Below are 11,994 nucleotides of genomic sequence, written 5' to 3'. Positions count from 1 at the left end.
GCAGGGAACCTACAAAATCAAAACTATGGATTTTATCTTATAGCCTAATAAATGTGGAAATTTTAGAGACAGAGTTAATATTATGATCATTTATTAAAAAAAAAAAAACAAACCCACAGTATAGCTGAAAAGGGGGAGAGGATTGCAAAATGGGAATAGCTGTGTGGTGGTTGGTTGCAGTCAGCTTCTGTCCCTCCTCTGGTCACCTTCTCCAGTAGGTGGGTTGCCGTGGTCCTGCTGGTTGAACAGCCTCTGACCACAACTGTGGGCAAGGTCTTTTAGCACAACATCGTTCAAGATTACTTGAAAGATAATTAGCTTCCTGGTTTTGGAAGGTATTTAGAAGAGCAGGCCACAGGGTCGCAGAGAAGTGAGTAAGTATCCCAGAGTTTTTCCTGCTCCTCAAGTCCCACACGATTTTTCAGCAGTGATGGGGACGGGGCTGAGCTGCTCTTCTGGCCAAAGCACAAGAAATGCCACTTTATTTTGCAGTTAGCAGCAAGACTTCCATAACGTTTAAAAAAAAAATTATTTTGGTTCTCTCTCTGGTAGAAATTGTGGGCACAAAATCCTGATGTTTTTATTGCTTATTGTCTGTGAGAACAACCACTTTTGTATCTGGAGCTGTGGCTGTGTGCTGGCCAAAGCTCTGCTGACACGTCTCTGCTCACTCTGAGCTACTCCATGGTGTTGTTCCTCCTGGGGACTCTGCCAGTGTCCCTGTGTTTGCACAGTACTGTAAAGCAACAAGAACCTGACTTCTCTAAAAGACACTTTCCTTCTTTTACTTCTACTGTAAGGCAATTTTTCCCATTTTTTCATCATCTCACCTGAAGGAGGTCACCTCAGCAAGTAATGATGTTTCAGTGTCCAGAAAATAATTGTGTGCTATGAAATGGTGTAACTGGAAACTCACGTGCCAGAAAGCTTTAAGGAGATGGCAAACTGGCAAAATCAATGATTGGATCGTGGCTATTAAAGATATCAAACTCTATTTACCTTGCTGAAAAAGATACAAGAGGGACATTCTAATTTTCATCCTTTACACAGATGTTAGGTTAAAAAACTGAAACCTGGGGTAGTGTTTCCAGGTTCTTCAAAGAGCTGTGAATCTGAGCACAATAAACATTGCTGCTTTTTAAGCTTATGCAAAAAAAAAAAATAGAATAGAATAGAATTTCTGGAATAAAAATACAGACAACCTGGTTTTCTTCTGAGCTATACTGAGTTCTAGAACAATTCTGGGGATCCGTTAATCTGAGCGATGTCCTGAGCAAGTATTTAGATCTTAATGTAAATGTCTATAAATAATACAGTGGCAACAGCATTCTTTGGAAAACAGAATTCAAAGAGGTCCTGTTTGAAGAGTGAATGCTTGCTGAGGGCAGTTATATTTAGGGCTCTAATGGAAGTGTACAAGTTATGCTTTTTATACAAACTATAAATGGCTACAGCCAGGAGCCTTAGACTCTGAAATGCATTTGGCACTTCAGCAGTGGGAGAGACAGGCCAGAACCTTGTAGTGGAGTTGTTGGGTTTTTTTCTTCTGCTAGCTTTACAAATATTGCCAAATTCTTACAGTGTCACTACCCCTAAAGGGTACGTTCAGAAATAGATATCCTATCTATTTTTGTTTGTAGCTGGCATTGAGCCTTGAAAGACTGAGTCCTGGGAAGAGTGGTGGCATCATGATGATGATGATGATGATGATGAGTAGGTGATGGAGGAGACAAGAGAGAAGAATGCAGCTGCAGAAGCAGAGAGTAAACTGGGTGCTGGAAGCCAGAGCTAGAGGCATGGCAGAAATACATCATGGAAGAAAGCCAAGCATGAATGTAGATGGTATGAGATGGTCCTTTAGGTCCACGTGTGATGTGAGAAATAGGCTAAGGTGGTGCAAAGGTCGAGGACAAAATTCAGCAGTGGATGAGTAAGTGGAATTCCTAATTAGTCTCTAAACAGTTGCTCATTGTTGATAAGGTCTCCAGGATGCTTTGATGTGAGGAAGCAGAAAGTTGCAAAATGGTCTCATTAGCAAGAGACTGATCTGCTCTGTTGTGGGGAAAAAACCTGCCAAATGCTTCCAAGTGTGTGTGTCAGGAAATTGAATGAGGAAATTGAAAGAGGAATAGCTTCTGTTCTGAGAATTGTTGATGGTCTTCAGCGTTATCAAAACCCTCCTGGACAGCAAGCCCTGTCCAGTGGCAGGTGGCAGACACAACCTCCCTGGTCTGTGTGGTGGAGGTGTGTGTTTATACTGGTACCAAAAACTCCTGCTCACCAAAGCTAATGTTGGGCTCTAGGCAGTTTTGGGGTAAAAATGACAAAGCTTGTGATTCATGGACTACTCATGCAGGTAAATGCTGGTGTGAGGAATTTACTGTAGCTATAGTGACAACAGCAGTGGAGATTAAACTCTGGGTATCACATCTACAATACACTGGTGGTTTTTTTCTCCTCGTGAGCTACCCAGGATACACCCACCTGGAGTTTTGTGTTGTCTGGCCAATGACTCAAAACCTGAATCACTTTTGTCTGCTGGCATGGTGTGCATGCAAGCCCCCACACCGTGCCCTCCTGAGCTCACACTTGGAGGTGTCAGAGGCTCCAGAGGTGTCAGGACTGTGCTGTGCTGCCCTTAGATAAAATTTCTGGTTTATAATGACAGACAGAGGCATGTCTCACCCTGACAGAATCCAAGCAGCATAGCTGTGCAGCAGAGGGCTGGTGTTGCTGACAGATGATGGAGACAGTCCTTGAGTCATCTAAAAACGACCAGTCCTTTAGGAGCAGTAGTTTGGTTACTGCTGAGTTCCTGTTTCCTCATGGCTTTTGTCTTGCGATGCTCTGACATTTTAAGTCATTAACTGATGTAATTGCAGTCTTGATGCTAATTATTAAGTGACCACAGTTTCACCAATTTTATCTTAATGGCATGTTTTCTACAGCCAGGAAAGCCTAACGAGGGCAGGTTTTATCAGGCCAAGGGCTCACCTGCATGAAGAAGTTGATGGAGAGGGATCATGTAGAGGAAGCTCTTTCAAAGGATTACTCTGGAGCAGCTGAGAAGGGATTGCATGGGATTATTCTGGAGTACTATCCTGCTCGGATTCTCCATCTAGACATTCCCTAAGAAAAGGAACTGGGGAGTGACAGAGGATATAAATTTACCATCCTCTTTGTGTTTGGCAAGGGTACAGATCATGGGATGTATAAATAGGAGAATTGAACGCAAGGAAAGAGAGGTCATTATGGCATGTACAAAGAGCTTAGTCAGACCACATCTGGAGAGCTGGGCATGATTCAAAGACCATATTTCAGGAAGGACAGTGAACAATAAGGAATGGATTAGAAGAGGGTATTGTAGAGAGTATGAAGGCTCTAGCTGGTGCCTGCAGTTGCTGCAGTCCCACTGGTTACTTGAAATGAAGCTGGTTTTACTGTAAAAGTACCTAAATTGGAGACTTCTAAAGAATTCCAAGGGATTGGAGAAAGTCATATAAACCTCTTCTCCCTAAACCTACTCATCTCCACAGTACTGCTGCTAAAGGACTTGGTCTTTCTGGAGTTGCTTTTGTTTACCTGTTGTATCTCTCTTTCCACATCACAATCTCTGTTAGGCTTAAATCACTTTGCTTTTCTTAACCCTCTCCACTGGGTGAAGCTTCTTGTATCATCAGCTTCACTGAGGTGGAGCTGCATGTTGTCACAACCTTGTGTCCTTTCCTCTCAGAAGTGTCTCAGAGAGCTCTGGGATTGCTGAAGATGAAGAGGGCTATGCAAATGAAAGGTGGGCTGCTGCTGAAGGACAAAAAAATGTACTATTGACACATAGGGGAAACGAGGACAATGCTGAGATGGTAAAAGCAGCAGGAGGGAGTAAGATGAGAATGAGAAATGAAGCAAGAATGCTATTTCTGTCTGACTACACTTCACAGGGATGAAGCAATATCCCCATTTTCCAGATAAGTGAACTGAGAGACTGAGTAAACTGGTCAGAGTTTACACAACTAATTAATACCAAGACTCCTGCCTGTTGGACCAGCCATTTTTTTGGCACAGGATTCTGGTTTTGTATTTCTTTCACTGTGTTCATAATCTCTTGACACTGTGCCTCATAAAACTTCCTCTCTTTTTTTTTTTTTTCAATATGGGTTTTTCTTTTTAATGCACCTTACTGATTCCTGAAAAGAAAAGTCCTAGAAATAAAGGTGGTTTTCTCTCTCAGCCTGATGTTACAGTCTAGAAAGGGTCTTCAGCTGTCCTCAGACCCTGTGTAGAAGATCCAGTGCTTGGGAAGCCACCTGTGCAAAACTGTAGCAGAGCAACCTTGTTTTAGGGATGTTCTTGTTGACATGCACACACTCCTTTTCAAAATAATTGTAGTCATAGCACTAGGAAGCATTTACAGTTTATAATTACAGCTCATGTTCTTAAAGGTCTTTTATTACGCCATATAAAATAGGTGGTGCAGTTCTACAAACCCAGACTAAAGCCTCACAGCTGAGCCATTTATGGGAAGTCTCTGGATCCAGGCTGTGAGAGGAATGGTTCCGTGCTGGCTGCTTTCATACAATCAAGGTCTAGTGGCACAGGGCTTCTGAACTGGGAGATCTGGTCTTTGCAAAGAGCTCATCTGGATCCATGAGCTGGGTAGTTGCTTCTCCTCCTTTTGTCTCTCTTTCCCCATCTAGGAGATGGAAATGAGGACACTCACCATCTCCTAAAAGCACCGACACCTTTTCCCTTGCAAAGTATTCTGCTGCTGCTGCTGCAGATAAAATTTGCTGTCTTTTTTGGCAGCCATTAAACTAGAAGCCAATGATACGTTCCCTTGTGTGTATGTTCAATTAAGCACTTGAGGCTAAGCCAGGTTAGTGGTTGTCCAGAAGACCACAGGGACATGGAAGTGGGATTAGTGACTCAGTAAATACTGACTCGGTACAAGCCCAAGCCCTTTCTCCTGCGTTTAGTCATTTGCAATCCTACATATCACAGCTGGATTCAGAGATAATAGCTCTTATAAATGCTTCCTACCTTGTCCCCTCCAGCTTCCAGCCCAATTCCACCATGTTCATAGCAAAAGCGAGGCCAAGCATGTAGAACGTTTGCAGTGTGGGATGAAGACAGGGTATGGGTAGTTACCTTAGGTGCAAGGAGGCCTTTAAGCACTTGTAGTGACTCTCAGCAGCCTTCTGCTCTTTCTGTGGCAGTGCCTACACAAGGCTGGTGTCACAGCTCACACCCCACTGCAGAAGCTCTGAGGTCCACTGCATCCCCTACTTCTGGACCACGAGGTGTTGCAGTGACCTAGAGCCAGAAAAGGGGTAGTGGATTTTGAGAGTGCTTTAAAACCCTGCTTTGGGATATTCTGATACTTCTGGTCGAGCAGTGCCTGTTGACATTGCTCTACATGGAGACCAGCCTGCATGCTTTAAGACAACACATCTCTGGTAACATTCCTGAAGCCTAGAATCGTTTAGATTGGAAAAGACCTTCAAGGTCATGGAGTCCAAGCATTAACCAAACTCTACCAAGTCCACCACTAAACCATATCCCTAGGGAGCACTTTTAAACACGTCCAGGGATGGGGACTCCACCACTGCTCTGGGCAATGTAGGCCAGGCCTGGACAAACCTCCAGGTGAATAAATTGTTCCTAATATCCAATCTAAGCCTCTCCTGGGGCAACTTGAGGCTGTTGCCTCTTGTCCTGTCCCTTGTTCCTTGGGAGCAGAGCCCGACCCCCCCCTGGCTCCAGGCTCCTGTCAGGAGCTGTGCAGAGCCAGAAGGTCTCCCCTGAGCCTCCTTTGCTCCAGGCTCAGCACTCCCAGCTCCCTCAGCTGCTCCTCACCAGACTTGTGCTCTGAAGTCCAGGCAGACTGGATGTTGTCAATTTGGAGGGGGTTTTGTCTCTATGAGCAAAGAGACCAAGACTTGGGAGCCCACGTGGGGGCATCAGGTCTGTCCAGGAGTGTCCAACTGGGGCAGCAGCTCTTCAGTGGAGAGGCCGAGCTGAGCACTTGCAAATGATTCCATGATCTCTCTCTGAAGCTGCTCCCTCTTCTGCTTCTCCTCCTGTTTCCAATTACAGAATTACTGTTTAATGTGGATGCAGATACAAGCAACTGTGTTTGATTTTTCTTACTGCTGACAGAGACAAACTGAAAGAGCTGCTGCCTGCTTTAGAGCCGAGGCCACGGTGTTCTCCTGTGTGTTAGCAATTAGATGAATTGTTTCCTGAGTTCCTCAAGTCTTTTCTCACAATCTATAGCATGACTGTAGTCGACTATAGAGCCTGATGTGTTTGGACTTGAGAGAGTTCTACCAGGAACGCTTTGGTTGCTTGTTCTTCAGAGAGGTGGGGAGCATTTGTTTGTATCCTGTCAGGGTGATCCTGTCTCATCTCCTAAGATAAAGAGGGGCTGAGCTTTCCTAGCAGTGGTAGGTCAGCAAGAAGAAACCAGAGCTCCAGGAATTGGCATAAATTCCACGTGGTGTTCTGTGCTCTGAGTTGATTGGCAAGAGGGGACTGCGTGGCATTGTGTTGTGGGTCGAATGGGAAACAAAACCCAAGGAGAGCCCTGAATGCTCCTTGCCATGAAGAATTACAGGACTTTGTGTGAGGTGACAGCCATCCTGATGGCACGGCCAAATTCCAGTGTGGGAACTGCAGTTGCAGCTGGGTGAGGTTTTTGTGGAGTCCATTGAAATCGGTGGGACTTGGGCCTGTGTAGTCAGCTCAGCACCATCAGAATTTTGGCCTTCCACAGCCCAGCTCAGTTCCCTGGGAGCTGCTGTCGTTCCCACCTCGCAGAACCTTTCTCATGGAATTTGTCACTAGCCAAACATTTCAAAAGTACACTGATCCTGGAGACCAAGACCATTTTTTCTCACTTGGTTTCCCAATACTGTGTTCCAGCATATTCACAGCAGTTCTGATTGCACATTTTTGCATTAGTCGGGGCTGTTAGAAACAATCCTGAGGTGTAGAGATGAACCTGAATTTTCTGAGGGCTTCCATTTCTGGTTGATTTTGCCAGATAGACACTTGTTTCCTGTTGTGCTAATTTATGTTATGGCAGTGATCAAGAAAGGTGACCACTGGCTTAGGTGTAATGCAAACACCAGCCCCAAAGAGAACCCTTGCCCAGAGAACCTTTTTTCTGGCCAAAGGGAGAAATCAGTAATCATTGTAGTGTCTCATAGACTTACTAGGTTTATTAAATTAAAAAAAGGCACTTTTTCTATGTCAGTTTACATTGTACACCCCTGTCCTAATGATATTCTTTGCCTAACCTGTCATGAGTACAGGCAGCACATTTCTGAAATAAGGGAATCAGTACCCTGGGCAACTTCCGTGAGGAATCTCAGGCAGCAGAATTCAAGTACTTCCCAGACAAGCCTCCTTGGCCCTTTGCCACTTGTGAGTGGCCCCATCATAACCTCCAGACATCCTGTAAGTGGTTGGAAGTCATCAGAGGGCTGATGAGTTAATCACGAGGAAGTTGTCTCCCAAGTGAAGGGTTTGGGTTAGAGAAAGCATGGAGAAAATCATTACTGCAAGGTAACAAGGATGGTTCCTCCTGTTCCATGAATGCAACATGCAAACAGCATGAAGTGTGAGGATAACATGGGTACTTTAAAAATTATTTGAAATAAGGCTTTTAAACAGTCAAATCTTGAAATAAAATTCAGGTAAAAGTCCATATTTGCTTATATCAGTTTCTTTGATATCAAAAGGGCAGAACTTGGTGGCAGCCTCTGTATTCTCACAGGACGTTTAGAGGTGGGCCCAGGGTTGCTGGCAGAAGTTGTGTCCCTTGAGGACTGGACCCGTTGCCCAACTCAGGGAGAAACCCCACGAGAGTTTTGCCTAGCCCTGGCTGGAGGAGCAATCACATTAGAGCCAAAGCTTCCAGCAGAACCTCTCAAAGCAGAAGGATGTCTCAGAGCGTGAACAGACTTTTCCCTGGACCTAGCTCAGACTGTGGAAACATTTTCAGTTGCTATTAAAAAGCATCAAATTACAGACAACAATTTAAAAATCTCGAGGCAAGCAGAGTAGTTTGAATTTAAGGAACTGCTTAACTGGAATTTCATCCAGTCGTGACTGCCTTTTAAGATCCTTGGCAGCAAGTGCTCGTGAACAGGTTTCGTCTATGACCTGAGGTAGAATAAATGTGCCTTTATTTCTAGTTACTGTTTCAAAGGCTATGGAAATATCAGAAACAAATAATTAGCCAGTCGTGCCTTAATCACAGTGCTGCAAACGTGCTTTCAGTTGGGCTGCAGCTGGGTGGTGCCTCACACCTCTCTAGAGAGGGGACTTCTCAGCTCCTTCTGCTCTTGAGGTCTGACCTAAGCCACGCTCAGATTCACAGGATCTCACCAACTCCACCTGGGCTTGGATCCCAGCCTTAAAATCTTGGTTCATTAAAACACCCCGTGCTGTTTCATGTTGTTTTGTGGAGAAGACACTTTCTTGAACGTCAGGAAGAAAATGGGCAGTTCTAATGTGATTTCAAACAGAGAATGTTTTGACAGGGACTGATTTTTATCTCCCTTGCAGTCTGGCTTATTTAGCCAGCCCTGATTAAATCTGGTGTTGCTACAACTACACAAATACAGAAATGTGAATGTCAGGTGGAAATAGAAATTGCCCCTGTGTTTTCCACCCTTCTGACACTTTTTGGCTGCATATTTCTTGCTTTGGGTGGCAGGAGGGCAGGTGCCACCATTTGGGGTACAAGCCAGCATCACAATGCAACAACATCCCTGTTACCAAACAGCAGGTTTCTAATTGGTATTAAAGATTAAGCCCTGTTCCTAATTATAATACCAGTGGGCAGAGCTGGACTACAGATGTCCTCGTGCCTGAATTTCTGAAGAGCAAAGGTGATGTTTCCCAGCTGTTACTGGAAGCATGTTGGAGAGGAAGTTCTGGTTAGCGTGCTGTAATAATTGGGGTGGGGTTGGGGGTAGGTATGCTTCTGCTTTACTCCTGTTTGGTCACTGCTCCCTGTCTGTCTCCAAGCCAGGGTGGAGAGGTGTGTTTTCTCATTCCCAGGCCTCCTCCTACCTATCAAGACCTGCCAGACATGGGGAGCCCTTGGGAAATCTTATGTAATGAGGGCCTGATTCATATCCCCTGCGATCCCAGGGAAAATCCCCAGTGGCATCAGCAGGCTCTGGGATGTGGCCAGAGTCTCAGTAGCTTCCTTATTTCCCTCTCATACTCTGAGGATATTCCTTACCTGTACTGAGGCAGAGGAGAACATAAATCTTGCCCGTGACTATCTGTTAGGAGTGATTTTTTCCAAAAGTAAATAAATCATCCCCGTTTCCTCTTACCCACAGCACCTGGCAAACCCTTAACTGAAAAACTGAGGAAATGCTCTTTCACTTGTGGGCCAACTTAAACCATTCTACAAATCCTTAGTTTTAATTCCTCACTAGAAAACAGAACCAATTGAAACTGCCTGGCAGAGAAAATGTGTGTCCCCCCCCTTTTTTTCCTTTCCCCTCTGCCTGGCTCAGTAATCTAACTGCCAGTTTCTCTTTTCGCCTCTGTAGAATTATATGCCTCCAGTTGAAACTTTTGACAAATCAGTCTATTTTCATTCTCCCTCTGCCATAAATTCAATCCATATGTCTTTCAAACATCCTTTCATGGCTTGAACATGGAAAAGGAAGTGGCTTCGGCTCTGTATAGGAGGCTCCAGTGTATTTAAAGCAAGCCCTTCTCGTTTGCATGCATGGCTTCTGTTAGCTCTTGAAGCCTCCACTTCCTAATTATTCAGGTTACAGAGGGCATTGGCAGAGTTTTCTCCATTAACTCACAGTGATGTACAGTGAAGAACTACAACAGGATAAATCATTCCCTTATCCTCAAAAGGTCCAGGAAGTTTTTGATGCAGCCCTCGGCTTGGCCACCAAGCAGGATGCAAAGAGGATGTGAAAAAGGGTAGGGAGAGATCGATTCGGGGTAAAGTTTCAAAAGAACACATCAAGACAAAGAAACAAAGGTCTTGCACAATGTGCTGCCCTTCAGCTGGCAGGGCTTTGTTTGACAAGAACACACAGCACCTATGTGAGAGGAGGAGGAGAGTGTCCCCACGTCTGAGGCTGAGCTAGGGTCAGAAGGTGAGGGTGGGAAGGAAGTGTGGGTCTGAGCTGCAGTATATTGGTGTGGCTCTGCAGGGTTCAAAGCTGAAAAATGAAAAATAGAGGATGTAGAGGGGTAAGAGCACAGGCAGTCGTGGCTGTGAGTGTCCTTGTCTGAAATCGTGGGAGAACTTGGGCCTTGGTGCCCGCTGGACTTGTTGGATCAGGTCCAGAGGAGGGCCACAAAGATAACTCAAGGGCTGGAACCCCTCTGCTGTGAGGACAGGCTGAGAGAGTTGGGGTTGTTCAGCCTGAAGAAGAGAAGGCTCCAGGGAGACCTTCTTGCAGCCTTCCAGTATCTGAAGGAGACCTACAAGAAATCTGGGGAGGGCTTGGAGTGGTAGGATGAGGGGTAATGGCTTCAAACTGGAAGAGGTTAGATGTAGATTAAAAATTAGGAAGATGTTTTTTACTCTGAGGGTGTTGAGATACTGGAACAAGTTGTCCAGGGAAGATGTGGATGCTCCATCACCAGAGGCATTCAAGACAAGTTTGGATGGGGCTTTGAGCAACATGGTCTAGTGGGAGATGTCCCTGTTCATGGCAAGGGGCTTGCAACTAGATAGTCTTTAAAGGTCCCTTCCAACCCAAACCATTCAATGATTCCCACCCTTCCCTCTGTGCTGCAGAGTGCCACACACAGCCAAAGGCTGACAAAATTCAGCTCACTGATTTGAAGATGAAGTCTTCAGCTGCTGGATTTTTGGGTCCACATAACACCTCCACACAACTGCTTGCAAACCCCTCCATCTGTTTGGCTACTGGGCATTAAGCTCACGTGTGCAAGGAGATCAAATGGAAGGAGCACGTGGGGGCTTAATGTGTGTGTGCAACGTCCTTGTCTTTCTAATCTCTCTCGCAGAGGGGTCATATATAGAGATGAAAATCCAGTCAGCCTCAGAACTCGTGGGCGTAGTTTGGCATCGCCAGAGGTTGGCAGATGTGGAAACCACCATCTGTGCCCTTGGAGCTGCGTGCGGGTTCAAAGGGCTGGCGTGGCCCACGGCTTTGTGTTGGGAGTTGCCAAGAGCACAGCTCCCGTTTGCCTTAGATGGGCTCGGGGTGATCTCCCACACCTCCAAAAATCAGGCCTCTATCTGGCCATCTGCATGCAGCTGCTCACGCCCGAGCTGTCTGCACAGGGCCGGGTTGTTGGCTAAACAATACTGGAGACTTCACTCAAGCTTTTCATGTCGGTTTGTCTCAGCTGCAGTTTGTCCCTGGGGCTGTCAGAACACCCAGCTTACCCCCGAGCCTGGTTTCACCCCTTCAGCCCTTCCAGTGGCATTGACTGCACTGCTTGGTGCTTTCCTCACCTCAGGTCCCCCGAGCAAGGTGTGGATGTGTTCACATTCCTCTCTCCTGTCAGCAGAGAGGTGCTGTGGGTGCCCTGGTGACAGGAGTGTTCTCTGCTCTCCCCCCAGGTGTGCTGTCCCTGCCTGCCTACTTCAGCCCCTACGGCGGCGGCGCCGCGGGCAGCGACGGACGGGCTGACGCCTACGCCCAGCTGGAGCTCCGCACCCTGGAGCAGGCTCTCCTGGCAACGTGTGTTGGAAGCATCTCTGAGCTCAGTAAGTAATCAGTTGTGGGTCTCTTCACGCCAGCACCGTGCCCACGTGGCCAAGAAGGCCACTAGCATCCTGGCTTGGATCAGAAATAGTGTGGCCAGCAGTGATTATGCCCCTGTGCTCGGCACTGAGGAGGCCACCACTCAAATCCTGGCTATGTTTTTGAGCCATTTACTACAAGAAGGACCTTGAGGGGCTGGAGCATGTCCAGAGAGGGACAGTGAAGCTGGGGAAGGGTCTAGAGCCCAAGTGTGGGGAGG

The 11,994-nt window shown here is 46.2% G+C and overlaps 1 protein-coding gene across 1 annotated transcript in view; it reads left to right on the top strand.

The window, feature by feature from the left end:
* Positions 1–11,994, top strand: part of ABTB2 (ankyrin repeat and BTB (POZ) domain containing 2) — a 120,139-nt gene that overhangs the window by 62,171 nt on the left and 45,974 nt on the right. Inside the window, exon 2 of the mRNA XM_008947636.1 lies at positions 11,591–11,737. Within this exon, the coding sequence (XP_008945884.1) occupies positions 11,591–11,737 (147 nt within the window). The remainder of the gene's footprint in view (positions 1–11,590; positions 11,738–11,994) is intronic.

The sequence above is a fragment of the Merops nubicus genome, unplaced genomic scaffold, assembly GCF_000691845.1.
Source record: "Merops nubicus isolate BGI_N331 unplaced genomic scaffold, ASM69184v1 scaffold8259, whole genome shotgun sequence".
In the NCBI taxonomy this organism is placed as follows: Eukaryota; Metazoa; Chordata; class Aves; order Coraciiformes; family Meropidae; genus Merops; species Merops nubicus.
Note: the sequence above shows the minus strand (reverse complement) of the source record. Positions and strands in the feature narration are given on the sequence as shown.